At 31.5% G+C, this 19,176-nt stretch overlaps 1 protein-coding gene across 1 annotated transcript in view; it reads right to left on the bottom strand.

Annotated features, from left to right (window-relative positions):
* The window catches only part of LOC143080961 (uncharacterized), a 61,180-nt gene that overhangs the window by 15,798 nt on the left and 26,206 nt on the right, over window positions 1-19,176 (bottom strand). The window contains exons 12-18 of the mRNA XM_076257163.1: window positions 17,427-17,635; window positions 16,002-16,159; window positions 15,116-15,285; window positions 12,617-12,664; window positions 10,449-10,487; window positions 7,164-7,281; window positions 5,916-6,037 (exon numbers count right to left, since the gene is read on the bottom strand). Of these exons, the coding sequence (XP_076113278.1) occupies window positions 5,916-6,037; window positions 7,164-7,281; window positions 10,449-10,487; window positions 12,617-12,664; window positions 15,116-15,285; window positions 16,002-16,159; window positions 17,427-17,635 (864 nt within the window). The remainder of the gene's footprint in view (window positions 1-5,915; window positions 6,038-7,163; window positions 7,282-10,448; window positions 10,488-12,616; window positions 12,665-15,115; window positions 15,286-16,001; window positions 16,160-17,426; window positions 17,636-19,176) is intronic.

Below are 19,176 nucleotides of genomic sequence, written 5' to 3' on the forward strand. Positions count from 1 at the left end.
CTCTTTTTTTTTTTATTTGATATACATGTATTCTTTAATAAATAAAAAAGAAATCCTATACAATCACAAAGAGTGTTTTTTTTTTATTAGAAGGCGGATAGAAAGGTTGTCCAACGCTTCGGAGCAATATTCATGGGATATCAACAACATTGTCGACGTAGCTTCGTTCCCCGTTTATTACCTTCCCTTCCTTAATTTTACTTTATGCATAAATTTGTACATGCATGGATATTTCATTGTTATTCAACTTGTTTGCATTGGATTAACTATTCTATTTTCCGCAGAATATTCTAACAGAAATTGTACAGTGTCCGTAAGCACACGGTGTGGTAAAACTATCAACAATCTCGTCAAATGCGTCAAGAGATTTGTCTTTGTCGATTAATTGAGATATGGGACGTCCCAGAATTATACTCAATGCGCACTTTTAATAATGAAATAGTTGCCACTTGAGGTTTTACTATAAGCAAAATCAAGCAACCGACATAATAGATAAACAGTATACTATTCCAGAAGAGAACCTTTTTTATCATTGTAACTAGGGTAGTATTTACAAATGAATACACCTTAATATCGTTATTTGTCCGCCATTGCTGGATATCACACAGGTTCCCGTAAAATTTGGATGTCATCAAACAAAATATCTGACGCCACAATGGAAACGTGATTGTCGTATGCGTCAAAAGTTCAATCGGCTGGGTCAGCCGGGATTAGCTATAAGTTGTATTCAGACATGTCAGTGTTGGTACTTTGATGATGCGGCATAATAGTTTTGTTTTACACACCATCATGAACTACTATATGTAGGGACTGTTATTTTGAATAAAGAGATTAAATGCTGACACTCGCATTTTATGCAGAATTTTTTTTTGAATTTATATATAGTTTCCCAATATAACTGATTACATGTACATTTATGGTCCTACTAAAAACTCCTGATATTAAAAACATTGCTGATAAACTATGAAGGTATATAAGTTCACATATGGTCAGTCTTGGTCGATGCAGTTAAATAATTTTGTTGTAAAGTCAGCATGAGGTATCAAACTACTAAAATTTTGTTACGTATCAATATTTTGAATAAAAGGAGGACATGCTGGTATACTAAATTTATGCGAACAAAACTTTGTTGTTATTATATTGCAATAATGCTGTCCATTATAATTATACATTGAATACATGTATTAACAATTTAATTAAAAGTTCTCATATGGTCAGTTTTGGTCAATGCGGTCTATTAATTTTGTTGTACAAGTCAGCATGAGGTATCAAAACTACTGAAATTTTGTTACGTACAATGTATCAGTATTTTGGGTAAAAAGAGAACATGCTAGCACTCTAAATTTATGCGAACAAAAATTTGTTCTTATTATATTGGAATATTGCTGTCTATTGTATTTTACATTGAATCCTGACATAAAAAATATGGCTGATTAACTATGCGAGTATATATATTAACAATTTAATTAAAAGTTCACATATGGTCAGTTTTGGTCAATGCAGTCTAATAATTTTGTTGTACAAGTCAGCATGAGGTATCAAAACTACTGAAATTTTGTTACGTATCAGTATTTTGGGTAAAAAGAGGACATGCTAGCACTCTAAATTTATGCGAACAAAAATTTGTTCTTATTATATTGGAATATTGCTGTCTATTGTATTTTACATTGAATCCTGACATAAAAAATATGGCTTATTTACTTTGCGGGTATATAGATTTACACATTAAAGTGCACATATGGTCAGTTTTGGTCAATGCGGTCAAATAATTTTGATGTACAAGTCAGCATGAGGAATCAAAACTACTGAAATTTTGTTACGTATTAGTATTTTGAGTACAAAGAGGACATGCTTGCACCCTGAATTTATGCGAACAAAAAATATTGCTATCCATTGTATCATACATTGAATCCTGACATAAAAAATATGGCTGATTTACTATGCAGGTATACAATGGTATATAGATTTACAGATTAAAGTGCACATATGGTCAGTTTTGGTCAATTCGGTCTAATAATTTTGTTGTACAATTCAGCATGAGGTATCAAAACTACTGAAATTTTGTTATGTATCAGTATTTTGAGTAAAAAGAGGACATGCTGGCACCTTAAATTTATGCAAACAAAAGTTTGTTCTTATTATATTGCAATATTGCTATCCATTGTATCATACATTGAATCCTGACATAAAAAATATGGCTGATTTGCTATGTGGGTATATAGATTTACAAATTAAAGTGCACATATGGTCAGTTTTGGTCAATGCGGTCAAATAATTTTGTTGTACAAGTCAGCTTGAGGTACGAAAACTACTGAGATTTTGTTACGTATTGATATTTTGAATAAAAGGAGGACATGCTGGTATCCTAAATTTATGGAAACAAAACTTTGTTGTTATTGTATTGCAATATTGCTGATGATTATAATTATACATTGAATCCCAATATTAGAAATATGGCTGAGTTACTATGCGGGTATATAGATTTACAATTTAAAGTTCACATATGGTCAGTTTTTGTCAATGCGGTCAAATAATTTTGTTCTAAAAGTAAGCTTCAGGTATAATAACTACTGAAATTTTGTTACGTATCAGTATTTTGAGTAAAAAGAGGACATGCTGGCACCCTAAATTTATGCGAACAAAAATTTGTTCTTATTATATTGCAATATTGCTGTCCATTGTATTTTACATTGAATCCTGACATTAAAAATATGGCTTATTTACTTTGCTGGTATATAGAGTGATAAATTAAAATGCACATATGGTCAGTTTTGGTCAATGCGGTCAAATAATTTTGTTGTACAAGTCAGCTTGAGGTATCAAAATTACTGAAATTTTGTTACTTATCAGTATTTTGGGTAAAAAGAGGACATGCTAGCACCCTAAATTTATGCGAACAAAAATTTGTTCTTATTATATTGGAATATTGCTATCCATTGTATTTTACATTGAATCCTGACATAAAAAATATGGCTTATTTACTTTGCGGGTATATAGATTGACAAATTAAAGTGCACATATGGTCAGTTTTGGTCAATGCGGTCTAATAATTTTGATGTACAAGTCAGCATGAGGTATCAAAACTACTGAAATTTTGTTACGTATCAGTATTTTGAGTAGAAAGAGGACATGCTGGAACCCTGAATTTATGCGAACAAAAATTTGTTCTTATTATATTGCAATATTGCTATCTATTATATCATACATTGAATCCTGACATAAAAATATGGCTGATTTACTATGCAGGTATAAAGATTTACAAATTAAAGTGCACATATGGTCAGTTTTGGTCAATGCGGTCTAATAATTTTGTTGTACAAGTCAGCATGAGGTATCAAAACTACTGAAATTCTATTACGTATAAGTATTTTGAGTAAAAAGAGGACATGCTGGCACTCTTAATTTATGCGAACAAAAATTTGTTCTTATTATATTGGAATATTGCTGTCTATTGTATATTACATTGAATCGTGACATAAAAAATATGGCTTATTTACTTTGCGGGTATATAGATTTACAAATTAAAGTGCACATATGGTCAGTTTTGGTCAATGCGGTCAAATAATTTTGATGTACAAGTCAGCATGAGGTATCAAAACTACTGAAATTTTGTTACGTATCAGTATTTTGAGTAATAAGAGGACATGCTTGCACCCTGAATTTATGCGAACAAAAAATATTGCTATCCATTATATCAAACATTGAATCCTGACATAAAAAATATGGCTGATTTACTATGCAGGTATACAATGGTATATATATTTACAGATTAAAGTGCACATATGGTCAGTTTTGGTCAATGCGGTCTAATAATTTTGTTGTACAATTCAGCATGAGGTATCAAAACTACTGAAATTTTGTTATGTATCAGTATTTTGAGTAAAAAGAGGACATGCTGGCACCTTAAATTTATGCAAACAAAAATTTGTTCTTATTATATTGCAATATTGCTATCCATTGTATCATACATTGAATCCTGACATAAAACATATGGCTGATTTACTATATGGGTATATAGATTTACAAATTAAAGTGCACATATGGTCAGTTTTGGTCAATGCGGTAAAATAATTTTGTTGTACAAGTCAGCTTGAGGTATGAAAACTACTGAGATTTTGTTACGTATTAATATTTTGAATAAAAGGAAGACATGCTGGTATCCTAAATTGATGCGAACAAAAATTTGTTTATATTATATTGCAATATTGCTATCCATTGTATCATACATTGAATCCTGACATAAAAAATATGGCTGATTTACTATGCAGGTATAAAGATTTACAAATTAAAGTGCACATATGGTCAGTTTTGGTCAATGCGGTCTAATAATTTTGTTGTACAAGTCAGCATGAGGTATCAAAACTACTGAAATTTTATTACGTATCAGTATTTTGAGTAAAAAAAGGACATGCTGGCACCCATAATTTATGCGAAAAAAAATTTGTTCTTATTATATTGCAATATTGCTATCCATTGTATCATACATTGAATCCTGACATAAAAAATATGGCTGATTTACTATGCGGGTATATATATTTACTAATTAAAGTTCACATATGGTCAGTTTTTGTTGATGTGGTCAAATAATTTTGTTGTACGAGTCAGCATGAGGTATCAAAACTACTGAAATTTTGTTGCGTATCAATGTTTTGAATAAAAGGAGGACATGCTGGCAACCGAAATTTATGCGAATAAAAATGTGTAGTCATGTGTGTAAATGAATTAAACCATTGCAGATTGTGACTGCATAGTTCAAGGATGTATTACTAACAAGGACGTATACAACTAACATCAAATATACTTCTTTCCAAAGATATGGATAATACATAATAAAGTGCAAATATGGTTGAATTTGATAGGTAATGGAATATATATATTTAGTGCCCGTAATCATTGTAACTATGATCGTTTTTTTTAATTGATAGATAGTCAGATCACAGATAAATTTGTGTTACAAGCAAGTTTTATGTGTACTTAATTTTCAAATAATTCAATTTGTATTTAATACTGTTTATAAAAGGAAGTATTAATTTTACTTTATTTTCGATGTTTACACTACGAAACAATGATATTAAAAATATTTTTAAAAAATCGTATAGAGCGGTCCTGGTTACAAGTTAACTTAGTGTTGAGCAGACCAGTCAAAAGTTAACTTGGGGACAGGTCTGGTTTTGATCGGATTTGTCAAAGCAAAAGTTAACTTATGTTAACTTTGTGGCAGGACTGGTTTCGAAGTTAACTTTTGACAGGACTGGTTCGAAGTTAACTTATATCAATAGCGGACCTGTTTCCAAGTTAACTTTTTGGCAGACAAAAAATCAGTCCTAGGACCAAGTCCGCTTTTCAAGTTAACTAGATTTTGGTCCTAGGACTGGTCAGAGCAGTCCTAAGTTCGGTCACAGGTTAACTTTGACCAATCCAAATGACTGGTTATCAAGTTAACTTGCTGTTAGGACTGCACCCATCTGTATGGAAGAAAAATGCAGCCCGCGGTACTCAGTTAATTGATTGGTGGTGCTTATAAATATGCTTCTTGATAGGCACCATTATAGGACTGAATATCTTAGCATTGTAGACCGAAACCACTATGTCTAATGAACAAATGGACCATAGACACCAGTTGACCACAACAGAGTAATTTAGACAATGAACCTTGCTAGTTGGGCGTATTGGAAAATAGCTACATCCAGTGTTATTTAATGTGTTTTCGTTGTTGTGCTTATAAAGATATATATGAGGTAGATGGTCATCTCCAACTTGCAGACCTGACAACCAAGTCTGGTGTACCATTTGATTGTGTTTATCAGATAAGATTCCAAGCAATCGGTTAAGACCTGTATTTTGTTTGAATATTCATAAGTGATTAAGAAAAAAGAAGATTTAAAAGAAATGTGCAATGTGTTAATTGTACTTACGTATACCATGTATAGGGAAGAGGCATGAAATTGGTTCAACAACACATTCAACATGACCACAACATTGACCGTTTGGTATAACAACTCTACATATCTTAGGCAGATGGTCATACACAGGACAACTAAAAATATAAGTAATCATGTTTACTTTTCTTCAAATATGTGCAAAAATTGCAATATATTGAGATTATATAGAAGGAAATATGTTTTTGGCCAAAATGAAAACACCCCAAAAGTTTGCCTTTGGAAGATATAGATTACATGTTACTGAAATTTAGTAATTGATTTAGCCTTTTTTCAAATACCATAACGACCCTATGAATGTTCAACTAAATCATGTCTTTTTTAATTGTTGACGCGAAGCCCAATTGAAAGCCGGTTGCTTTCAATGCTTCATGGCGACACTGTTACAATATCTTAGTATGCACTTAACGGTGCACTATTCTGTCTTTGTAAGTTTCACTATAAAGGTAAGCTATACATAGAATCAAAGTTAAACAAACAGGTCAATGTGAACTATTCTGTCTTCGTAAGTTTCATTATAAAGGTAAGCTATATACAGAATCAAAGTTAAACAAAAAAAGAGGTAACAAATATAGAGGTAACAACTCACTAATTATCTCGAAAATCGTATTACAGAGAGGTGTAAGACAAAACACAAAATAAGAAAGTTTAAAATTGACGTAGGCAATTCACCAATAATCCTTTAACATGATTTGCATTCTTTCTCAACAACTTTAAACTAAAAATATCAAAGTGTTGAATGTCTCTGGTTTCCTCTCATAATCCATGTGACACACATAACAAGAAGTACAAAAAGGCATTTATCGTTCTTCTGTATATCGCCTCTGGTAAGGAAACACCTGGACTGAGTACTCAGAAGTTAGAATATATCTTCCAGAAATAGAATTACACTTTTTTCATCCTCTCAAATTCATATGAATTAAAACTGTTATTAATCACTAACACAACTAATTGGTTATATGTCTATAACTTGTAAAAAAGTAGGGTCACAACTCTTCCTATTAGAATCCTACTTAAAATCCAGCCCTGTTCAGAGCTCAACGTTTTTTTTTTAATTATGACCTGATAATATTTGTACTTGCAATTTTATGAAGCACTGTTCGTTTTGAATTACACCTTGCATTTAGGGATTTTTGTTCTTTTACTGTTTGAACTCAACCTTCAGTCTAAGAATTTCTTTCGCAAATTAACTTTGTGCTGAATATCTTTCAACTTACAACTTACAGAGCATTACATGAATAATGTCCACTTTGTTCATCATCACAGGTACAGTTGTAGTCACAACCATCTTCCCAGTTGTCTCCTTGGTGATAAAGTGAACCTTTATACCAACATCCAGGACCTAACAAATAAGATGATATAATCAGATGTCTCTTTGGTTATCCCCTCCTAGATGTCTCGATTTAAATTATGTTTATACGAATCTTCATGGTGATATACAACCTTGCGTATACATATAGAGCGATTAAAAGTTATAACATTCAGCCGATATATATGCTTCCTGGACTGCATATTATCGGATGGTTAACGTCATATACAAAATCCTTTTTTGCAAAAAAGGAGGCAGTAGACTAGAAACCATTATCTAATATCAATCCAATTCATGAAGTGCGAAAAACATCAGTTTTCTGAGAACAATAATGTCTATTTTCTGTCACAACCACATTTACCTTTTACCTATTGACCGCTTGCAAATTTCATAGCATATCATTTGAAAATCCATAAAATAAATCAACTGCAAAATGTGTGCAGCATAAGAGTTGTTTTATAGCTAATATAAAAGATAAAATCACAAAAATACTTAACACCAAGGAAAATGCAAAACTGAAATTCCCTATTCATATGTCAAAATCAACAGCTCAAACACATCAAAAGAATGGATAACATCTGTAATATTACTGACTTGATACAGGCATTTTCTTATGCATACAATTGTGGATTAAACCTGGTTTTATAGCTAGCTAAACCTCTCACTTGTATGACAGTCGTTTACGATTCCATTATATTTACATCAATGTGTGAACAAAACATACATAGAAGGTACAAATTGTAAAATAACATTACGTGATACAGCAGTCAATTTGAAAAGTAAAATCACAAAAAATTTGTGTTATAATCTTCCTCTCTATAATAATTAACAAACAAAGAAGCACTAAAATGCATATAGTCAAAGTACAGTAGCAAATAGGAAGTCAAGGATACAAACCATTCACCATCGCACAATAACATAAGGACGGGATGTCTGATTTCTGATCCATATTATATGTAACCAAAGCAAAAATGAAAGACAAGATATAATAATTGTACCCTAGAACAATAATACAATGATAGGATGTATAAGTACAGAGCCACGTTATATGTTAATAAAAAACATAAAAAGACATATAAACCAAGCACATTAAGCAAAGATGAAAAGACAAGAATACAGAAATTGTACCTTAGAACAATAACACGATGAGATATAGAAAGGATGTATATGTACAGAGCCACGTCAAATTCATATCACTAATCAGTAAAAGTGATATTCGTAAAGAAAAATAAACAACGTCAATACCCAGAATCTAAACTTCAAGACAATCGTGTATTATTTGTGACGTTGATGCAGAAAATTTAGCATCAAGATCGTGTTACCTTCCGATGAACTAAAAAAAAAAGAAAAAAAAATTCCTTGATACACCCCTTGTGCATCAACTTTCTGCTCAGACGCTGGTGACGTTTTACAAAATCTGATTGGGAGCTTCAAGCTCTTGTATTCCAACATAAGTTTGGAAATGCATATCCCAAATGCAGGTGATATATTGCTATCAAGGAAAGGGACATTGATAATTTGTCTGGTTTTTCATAGATTAGTATACTGACGTGATTTGTATATGTCACATTCGAGGTATAAGTCTAAAATGAGGCGGATATGAAAATAAAACTCAATCATTAAAGTTTGGATTGTTAATGGAAAGAACATCATCAATATATCTCAATGTGACATTATGGGATCTGGGCTCTTTGATCTTTTTTTTGACAATTGTCTGAATGAACTCCCATTCATATGAAAATAAGAAAAGTTCTGCAAGGAGAGTTGGACAGTGCGTTCCCATAGGAATGATGACAATTTTTTTTTAAATGTCTACCTCAAAATTTAACGTTGTCGATGCGAGACAGCAACATACTGATAACTAGTGTCTGTAAGGCATGATTGACCTTTTTATTAACTTTTAACAAAATATGCCGTATTATATATCCCAAGTAATACATTGATACCGTGGGCAACCATTTGAATGTTTAAAAGCATTGTGGCTTTTTTTTCTTAGGACGATTTTTCAATTTCAAATTGGAAATAGTGGTATACAGGGTTGAAAAATCAGAAGTTAAAATACATAGGATACTATTTCGCATAATCTTGATTTAAGAGGTTTTCCATAAAATGAAGTACACCAAAGATGTAAACTCAATGTAATTTAATTTTTACTAGAAAATGTGGAAGTTGTAATAGACAAATACACTATTTTGGAAGGCAAGAAATGGATGGAATTATATATATCCATGAAAGGATGTTATATTGGGAATGAATAAGTGAATAACGATATCAGGTTAGGTTATAGATAATGCATATTTTAAGGTTTTTTTGTCGTATATAAACCCTTTAAAATTATTGTCCATACACAATCAAAATACTACTGTAACAGCATGATGAAAGAAACAAATGAATTGTTACCATCCGATAACGGTGTATGACAATTACAAGACACATTGTAAGTAATTTATTGTACCAACTTAGTTTATGAAAAAGAGAGGGGAATGTTTTTATTAGTTACGTGAATGTTATAAAATGGAATATAAACATATTTTTTTATAGAGTAAAAGGTATACATAAATTTAAAAACAGTTTAGAACTGACACGAAGACGAATATAATTACATGTAGGTTACAGTAGGATTTCCTATTCAGTGTGTATCGTCCTGAACATGCATGAAATATTTGCCACTGGACGTTAAGCAAGCAACCAACAATCAATCAACCAATTCAATGAGACTCAATTAGATTTTCAAAATCTTTCATGCTAATATGTTAAACCTGAATTTATTTTATGAAAGTCTACATTGAAATTCATCTCACATATATGATAATGTTTCTGTAATGTAGCGATAAGTTAAAAAAAATTTCACGTTATAGTTGTTTCTTGGTAAAGACGACTTCTTTTACACCTATCATCGATTGAACTTTAAAACATTAATTCCTAAATCGGCAACAAAAAACTATCAGACGAATGTAATTTTAAAGTAAATTATAGATTGCATTTTTATCAAGGAAAATAATGACCTCAAACAGGTAATTATTTTATGCCTTGGATATGATTTTATGAAACATGGTATCGTCCGGGCTGATTCTGCAAATGAATGAAAATAACTCCATATAAGTATATAAATATCTAGAAACAAGTTATGCGAAATATCTACTACTATGTTATTATCCTAAAAGTTATAACAAAATTTATAAACTAAACATACAACTCACCAGTGGATATGACTGTTGGTAGTGACACATTGTCTGGACCTAAATTAATAAACAAACATAAGAAATAATATATACTATTACCCGCCCCGTGTCTTTTTACTAACACTCTGTGCGTTTCTTAAAGACACTCGGTCCTTATTAGCATGTTCATGTGTAATATTTTGTTGCAATACTATAATTTAATCTATCTTCATGTTTCTGAAAAGTTTATAACCTCTAGCTTATCAACATTTACAGCAGGTGTTATAAGTTGTGGTTAAAGTTAATCTGTTATATATATGTTCTCTTGGCTTTGCTCAAGATACATGTATGTACTTAAAATGACAATAAAAATGACAACAGCTAGATATAAACTTAAGCAAAAATAATAATCAAGACATGATTGGTAAGCATGACATTACAACAAATCCCTTGAATTTATTTCCCTTAAATGTCATTCTTATATTTTTATTTTTGCGTTTTGCGTTAAATGAATTATTTATCTGTCTATCTGTACTATGTGGTGTTATTCAGAATCCTCGGACCTGCGACATTTAAAATTCTTGAAACATATTTAGGACTATTCTTTCAAAGTTTTTCCGCATACATGTCAGTTATAGGGAACTCAATTTGATCATGGATAGAGAAGTCAGTCCCTAGTTAACCATAACTCAGCCTCCTATCACCTCTGTCATCAAGTATCTCGACCCTGTCCTGTCATTTTATGCCAGATCAATATCCAATTGCAGTAACTTGATTTCAAACGAAGTTGTTGATTATTCATATGGGATTATCATTATGAATACCTTAAAATCAAAAGACTGAATAAGTAGGGCCCTAGGATTTTGGAGTACTTGTACTCAAGCCTTATGTCAGTTTGTCCTCAATGCATACGTATTACTCCTGATTCATTATTATTCGTGAGTTATGTGGGTTTCATGCGTTTTCTTGCCTCAGGCGAACAACGAAAAACAAATTTCTATAAAGTTGTATCCAGACTTTGGAATAATCACGTAATCAATTATCTACCATAATGCAAGGTTTTTTGCAAACCATGAAAATTGGTACCAACGAAAATAAAAGAATCTCAGTATTCCGTAATCGTGCTGTAACCTATCAAACCTATTAGACTTTCAAAACCCTGGCAGATATCTAGCTTTCGGTATTGCAACGTAATGAAATCGTGCCGTTCCGTGATACATTAGTTACAAATCGTATTGTATCCTTGCCAATACCTGATGTAACGGTACTAGTACACAGTTCTCCGAAAAACGCCGTATAAATCATTCTGGCCTACGAACAAGTACGGATATATACGGTTTTGATATGGACTAACACGGATCAGTACGGTCTGATACGGTTTAGTAAGGAGTTACTACGTATTGCTTGATCCGTGTTCAAACTTTGAGCATGTTCAAAAATTGTCAAAGATATACAAGTACTACTACGTATGACCAGGCAACAAAACGGATATCTACAGATTACCACGAATGATGCCGGATCCTATCCGTAGCTAATCCGACGTCAAATCCGTGAATGTGTGACCTAGCTATTATAAGACAAACATTATAATAGAATACAAAAACTGTAATGCTGCAGATATTTTATTCAATTAAGAGTACAATAAATTAGGTTTAAAATAGAAACAAAACTTAAAATAAGCAATCTGATCAGTAGTGAAGATCTTCAAGCAAGTAAAATGTTACCAGTAACTAGGGCACAATCATCTTTGAAGTTTCTAGTTTTAAACGTGTCTCAGGACTCCATCTGCCAAAAAAAATGGTCGATACGACTAAACAAAAAACAAAGGGGTAAAATGCAAATTTTGACTGATATTTGTTAAACCATAATAAGCTAAAAGGTAACCAATACTCTGACAGTTGTGCATACTCAGACACTTGGTAGTGCTCAACATACTCAACATTTTTTTTTTGCAGTCAGATTTTCTTTATTTTCATTACAGTTTTCAAAATATTATACATAACTTGCATGCTACCATTATGTTCTATATCTAGCCATGTCGGTCATCGTGGTTGGCAGTTGGGATAATTGGTCATATGCTAAAACAAGATACCCTAATGATAAAGTTTGACTAAAATTGGCTAATAAGGATAATATTTTTATAAAAGTAAGCAGACGACGACGACGACACCAGACACATTGTTTACCTTTTCACCGTGGCTACTTACATGTACTATGTCCCTGGATAGTAAATACATCACCAACACCTGCTTTAGCTGTAAGAAATTCTCAATCCTATATTCATTATGACTACAAGGTGTTCAGTGTTTTATAAATAAGCTAATATGATAATTAAAACTGTGCAACCAAACTGCAGAATAATCAAAATGGGAATTATTGTAGGTATTGATTATTGAATAAGAAAGGGTTCGTTCTAACATAAGCATCCAATTTTTAGGAAGAACACATACCTCTAAAAGATCCAGTGCTTACTAAAGGCAGTAGTAACATATCGCTATTAACTAGTGATAAATTGATTTTACTAGAACCAATCCAGGTCACAAACCAACACTGGATAAACACATCAACTATAAGGGGGAAACAAATAAAGGCAACCGCTGTTCGAAAGTAATAAATCGATGGAGAAAAAACAAGTCCGGGTTACAAATTAAAACTTACAGAAACACAAATATAGGAGCAATCAACAAAACAACAAAATACAAAACGACAATGCTACTCACACAGAAACGAACTACATTTTCCTGACTTCGTACAGGACATTTTCAGAAAACAATGGTTGGTTGAACCTGGTTTTGTGGCTAGCCGAACCTCCCGCTTTCATGGCAACGTAAAATGTACCGCTAAAACGATAACATCACATGACAGGACTACAATATAAATGAATGGACAAACATTCAGGATAGAGAAATTCACAAATTAATAATACAATAGAACATTACGATAAGCTAATAATTATAAAATTATCAGGCTTAACATTAAATACGCTAGACTTGTCATTCATTAATGCACTAATGTCAAAATTGAAAATAAAGCCAAACAAAGATAAACCCAAAAAAAAGAATAAAATGGTTGGGTAAAGCTGGCTTTATGCCTTATGAAATATACCGTTAAACTAACAACATAACGTGACAGAAATAAACTACAAATAAATACAAGAACACTCAGAACACAGTCCATTTTTACATGTAAACCACATAAGAGTAGCCAGTAACACCTCAAGTTAGCTTTCGACAGAACATTCCAATAGAAAAATGAACTATGCGTCATACAAATGTATCAAAGCTACAAAAAAGTGTCGTCACAGGTAAATTTCGAAAAGTAGAACATGAATGAAGACAACAGTAGTATACCGCTGTTCGAAATTCATAAATCGATTAAGACAAAAATAAAATTGGGTTACAAACTAAAAATGATGAAAACACATCAAAAATGTAAGAGAACTTCGACACAACAGAACCACAACATTAAAATGTAACACACACAGAAACAAACTATAATACAACAGTGGCCATTTTCCTGACTTGCATTGGTACAGGACATTTAATAAAAAATGGTGGGTTTAACCTGGTTTTGTGGCATGCCAAACCTCCCGCTTTTATGACAATGTGAATTATAACATTAAAATGACAACATTATATGATAGGACTATATGAAATAAATGGGAGAACATACAGGACAGAAAAACACAAGAATAATAGCTAACAAAAGATGCCAGGTTTAAATTTAATACGCCTGACGCGCGGTTCGTCCACACAAAACTAACCAATAAAGCGTTGATGTATAAAATCTCAAAAACAAAAAAATGCATAAAGCTGAAGAGCACCGAGGACCAACAATTCCAAAAAATTAAGCCAAATACGGCTACCTGAGTTGAACCAAACAAAAATCTTATTAATGAACTGGATGATTAATTATATCTTTCTTAACAAACGAATACAAACAAACAAAAAAAGATTTACAACTACAAAAGATAAAACATATGACAAAATCCGACGAGTATAACAAATACTACATCAAACTAAATACAAGAAATTCCTATAGAAAGGAACCGTGACACGTCTCATACCAATGCGAATTTACACCATGCAAAACAGTCACAATCATGAATAAGTCACGTTCAATAATTAAAACGATCAAACGACGTAATGACAAACCACAATATAACACGTTGTAAAATTAGGCCAACAGATCATGATAACTAAAATACACTTTCGCTTCTCTACAAAAAGTAAGAGATAGTAGTGATACCTGTATTTTTATATCAATCTAGATGTTAATTAGTCATTGTTTATTGTATGTCTACTTAGTACCCACAAAATAAAGAAAGTAATGTACAATTTATCTAGAAGTATCTTTAAAGCAAAATAAATAATCAAAATCTTAAATCTTAGACTTGTACTTAGCTCTGTAACTTTACCTAGTTGTACTTGGATTTGAAACTTTACCAAGTCTATAATTGAAGACAAATTACATTAAAGATTTGTATATAGCTCTTTTAAGAAAGAAATATGACGCAGCGAGCTGAAGAGTATAAATCATAAACATATTTGTCACCACCCGTCTTAACAATATTTATCTCGGGGTGGTGTCTGTTTCAAATGAAGGTGGCAAAAAAAAAAAAAAAAAAATGGAGAAAGTATCCATTCTATAAAAGAAAATATGTTCCATTAGAATTTCATAGGCTTTATAATTGAATGAAGACTCACTATATCCCCAGTGAGCTGAGGTCTGTCCTGGAGCATAATAGAAAGCTGGTTTCTTGTCAGTTTCCAGAAAACATCTGTTTGCTGTAGATATAAACATCCAACCAGTTGAATCACATTTTGATTTATCAGCATATTGACTTGCATAGAATTCCCTTAGGAAATCTGGGTCTCTGAAATGGTTATTGTTTTCATAGATAAATGAAACATTTGCAAAATAAAAAGAGGAAATTATTTTTCTTTTATTTTACTGAGGATGATGCATTTAATCTATATCATTATGCTTTAGGAATATAGATCTCTATAAGGTTATACTGTGGTATGTATTGTTACCTTGTTGTTGAATGTACATTTCTGACAAGCAAGTTATATACAAGTTATAAGTAAAGAGACATTTACATCATTTAGAAAATTGATTTATAGTGAAGCAAATATGAAGAATATGAGATATTGCATTATCTATTTTTAGAATCTGATAAAGTCGGTTTAAACAAACCAGAAGCTATGGATGTCTTCAGTTAAAATGTTAGAATAAAAATATCTACAGACAACTCAAATTTTCATGAAATGTTTTATGCAAAGGGGCACTGATTATTCCCAAAGTATAATTCAAACAAAAGTACACCTATAAGTGGTGTATTTATGTAAACAGCCAGTAACTATAACAAACATTAAACTCGATCTTGCATCATTCAGCACTTTTCCCGCAAGAATGAAAAATAAAACCTGAGCTGTACAGTTTTAATACACAATTTTATATATGCACAAACACTAAGTAGCAGGATATAAAACCAGAATGCATCATGCAGTATATACAGGTTTAACATACGCTTACATTTACTTTTAGTATCTGAGAAATTGAAACCTTACCAAATGTATAAATACTTACTGAGACATTGCAAAGTACTGTTTAGTTGTAGATTGTAAATCCAGCCACGAAGAATCTATAATTCTGCTAGGTGTAAACCAACTCATCTTATCTGATCCTGTAGCATTGAACAGCATGAAAGCTTTCTCTACACCATTTTTGTATATAGATACCCTGACCTGTAATATATTTTGATTATTTTTTCTATACCTTATTTTCTATCGTTTTATTCAAATAAGAAAAGGTAACCTTACAAATTGTAGGCTGTGCCAAACTATTTTTTGGTTTGTCTGAATGATTTATTGTCTGAAATTTTTGTCGGTCAGAGAGAGTTTGTTTGTTCATAAAGATGACACGTCGCTGTTCCATTGCTTTTCACATTTCTAAAGGTCCAGATCATTCTTAAAAAAAATATGATCATAAATAAAATACTGTCACTTCAGCAATTTGTTTGTCATTTTATTTGATAAAATACAGTTATTGGTCAAATTTTAAAAGTAGTGATGCATATTATTATAGTATACATGAATGCATTGGCTTTAGATGTTATGTATTATTAACGTTTTACTGTATTGATTGCCCATAAAGGATTTCATGAATATGGCCTACCGAATTAGACTATTTTTCTGGGTTTGTAATAACATAAACCACACGACGAGTCCAACATGTGGAGCAGGATCAGGGCACCCTTTCCGAGCACCTCCAGTGTTTGATTGGGTTCGTGTTGTTAAGATTTTAGTTTTCTATGTTGTGTGTTTGTAATATTATTTGTCTTTTTTTCTCGTTGTTAACCGAGGCATTGTCAGTTTATTTTCGATCTATGAGTTTGACTGTCCCTCTTGTATCGTTCTCCCCTCTTTTGTGCATTTGGTAAAAATAAATATGAAACACAAATAGCAAAATTCTTATTATTCAATAACAAATTGTGAAACCATTCTAAAACAGTTTATATCATTGACAAATTGAAATCCTAGTTTTTCGTTTCATCATAAAAGTTTAGAATTATATTATTGATTTTTTTTTAATTTGCCTTGTATGTCTATTAACCTTTAAGTGATTGAGATGTTCTTTCGGTGAAGGATATACGCCGATAACAGTACAATCTTTAAAGATCGTACTGAACTCAAAAATAATTATAACTTCAATCTCTCGTTTGAAGAGCAGTATACTACTGTTGTATATTTTTATATTTCATCAAGCTAAATTTTGACATAAAGATCAAATTTCCATGACGACAAATCATTCCTAATAAGTTTTAAAGTTTTGAGATTTTTTTCGCAGAAAAAAAAAACATTAACAAAAAGTAATTATGGTACTGTAAGCTAAAATAGAAGTCAAGTTTAATTCTACCATAATATGCTAAATATGCCAAAAAAAAAGATAAGATCCCTTAACATCATGAACATAACTAAAACACTCTCTTTATGGGACTTTTTTTCTTTTTACCTTATCCAAACAAAGAAATGTCCAGTTGTTTGACAATATTGGCTTATAATGGCCTGGGAAGTTTGGTGTCAGTGCCTGGGCTTCTTGTTGGAATTCATTAATTGTCTTAGTTGAGTTCCATAATCCAAACAAATCAGTAACACCAGGAGGATATGTTCCTACTCCAGTCACTCCCTTCATTAACAGTAAATAACCATTTGGTGATGGTGCTTAAAATGAATACCATCAATAGTACATAACCATTTGGTGATGGTGCTTAACATAAATATCATCAATAGTACATAACCATTTGGTGATGGTGCTTAAAATAAATATCATCAATAGTACATAACCATTTAGTGATGGTGCTTTAAATAAATATCATCAATAGTACATAACCATTTGGTGATGGTGCTTTAAATAAATATCATCAATAGTACATAACCATTTAGTGATGGTGCTTAAAATATATATCACCAATAGTACATAACCATTTGGTGATGGGGTTTAAAATAAATATCATCAATAGAACATTACCATTTGGTGATGGTGCTTCAAATAAATTTCATCAATAGTAGATAAACATTTGGTGATGGTGCTTTAAATGAATATCATCAATAGTACATAACCATTTGGTGATGGTGCTTAAATTAAATATCACCAATAGTACATAACCATTTGGTGATGGTGCTTAAAATAAATATCATCAATAGTACATAACCATTTGGTGATGGTGCTTAAAAAAATATCATCAATATTACATAACCATTTGGTGATGGTGTTTAAAATACATATCATCATTAGTACATAACCATTTGGTGATGGTGCTTAAAATAAGTATCATCAGCAGTACATAACCATTTGGTGATGGTGCTTAAAATAAATATCATCAATACACAGGCAAAATTTACTCACATGAATTTCACATGAATCTCACATGAAATTCACATGAAAAATTTCACGTGAGATTCACCTCAATCGAGCTTATACATGAAACTCACGTGAAAATGTTCATGTGAATTTCACGTGAATTGAGATTCACATGAATCTGATGTGAACTTTTTCACATGAATTTCACGTGAAATTTACAACAAAATTTTTTAATATTTTTCATGATTTTGATTAAATTTAAAAATTTAGATGTTATTTGAAATACTCTATTTTAAAAATTCATGTGAATTTCACATGAAAAAATATACGTGATTTTCATGTGAAATTCACATGAGTTTCACATGAGATTCACATGAAACTCACAAAAACTGATTTCACGTGAGTTTCACGTATAAGCTCGTTTGAGGTGAAATTCATGTGAATTTCACGTGAGATTCACATGAATTAAATTTCACGTGAAATTGATGTGAGTGAAATTTGCCTGTGTAGTACATAACTATTTGGTGATGGTGCTTAGAATATGTCGTATAAAATGTTAGTGAATGTATTACATCATAAGTTACCAACCGTCGTTGCATCAATACATAATTTATGGTTACACATTACCTAATGTGTGTATACAGTTGTTTCACTTGATACTTTTTTTTAAGTTGGTGCAAACGGCAGATGAATAATATGCAACAACCTTGGCTTTCACACCTACATTACAGGGCTGTTTTTTGCAAAATGATAAACAAAACCTCGGATAATGTTGAAAAAGAAAATTTCAAACATTTTGTAAATAGTTCTGTCTTTCATACCTTATCAATTTCAAAATAGATAATGTGTTCATTTTGATATGATCTTGGTAAATATCTCAATCTGTCATCATAATGCGCAT

Source organism: Mytilus galloprovincialis, chromosome 6 (genome assembly GCF_965363235.1).
Source record: "Mytilus galloprovincialis chromosome 6, xbMytGall1.hap1.1, whole genome shotgun sequence".
Taxonomy (NCBI): Eukaryota; Metazoa; Mollusca; class Bivalvia; order Mytilida; family Mytilidae; genus Mytilus; species Mytilus galloprovincialis.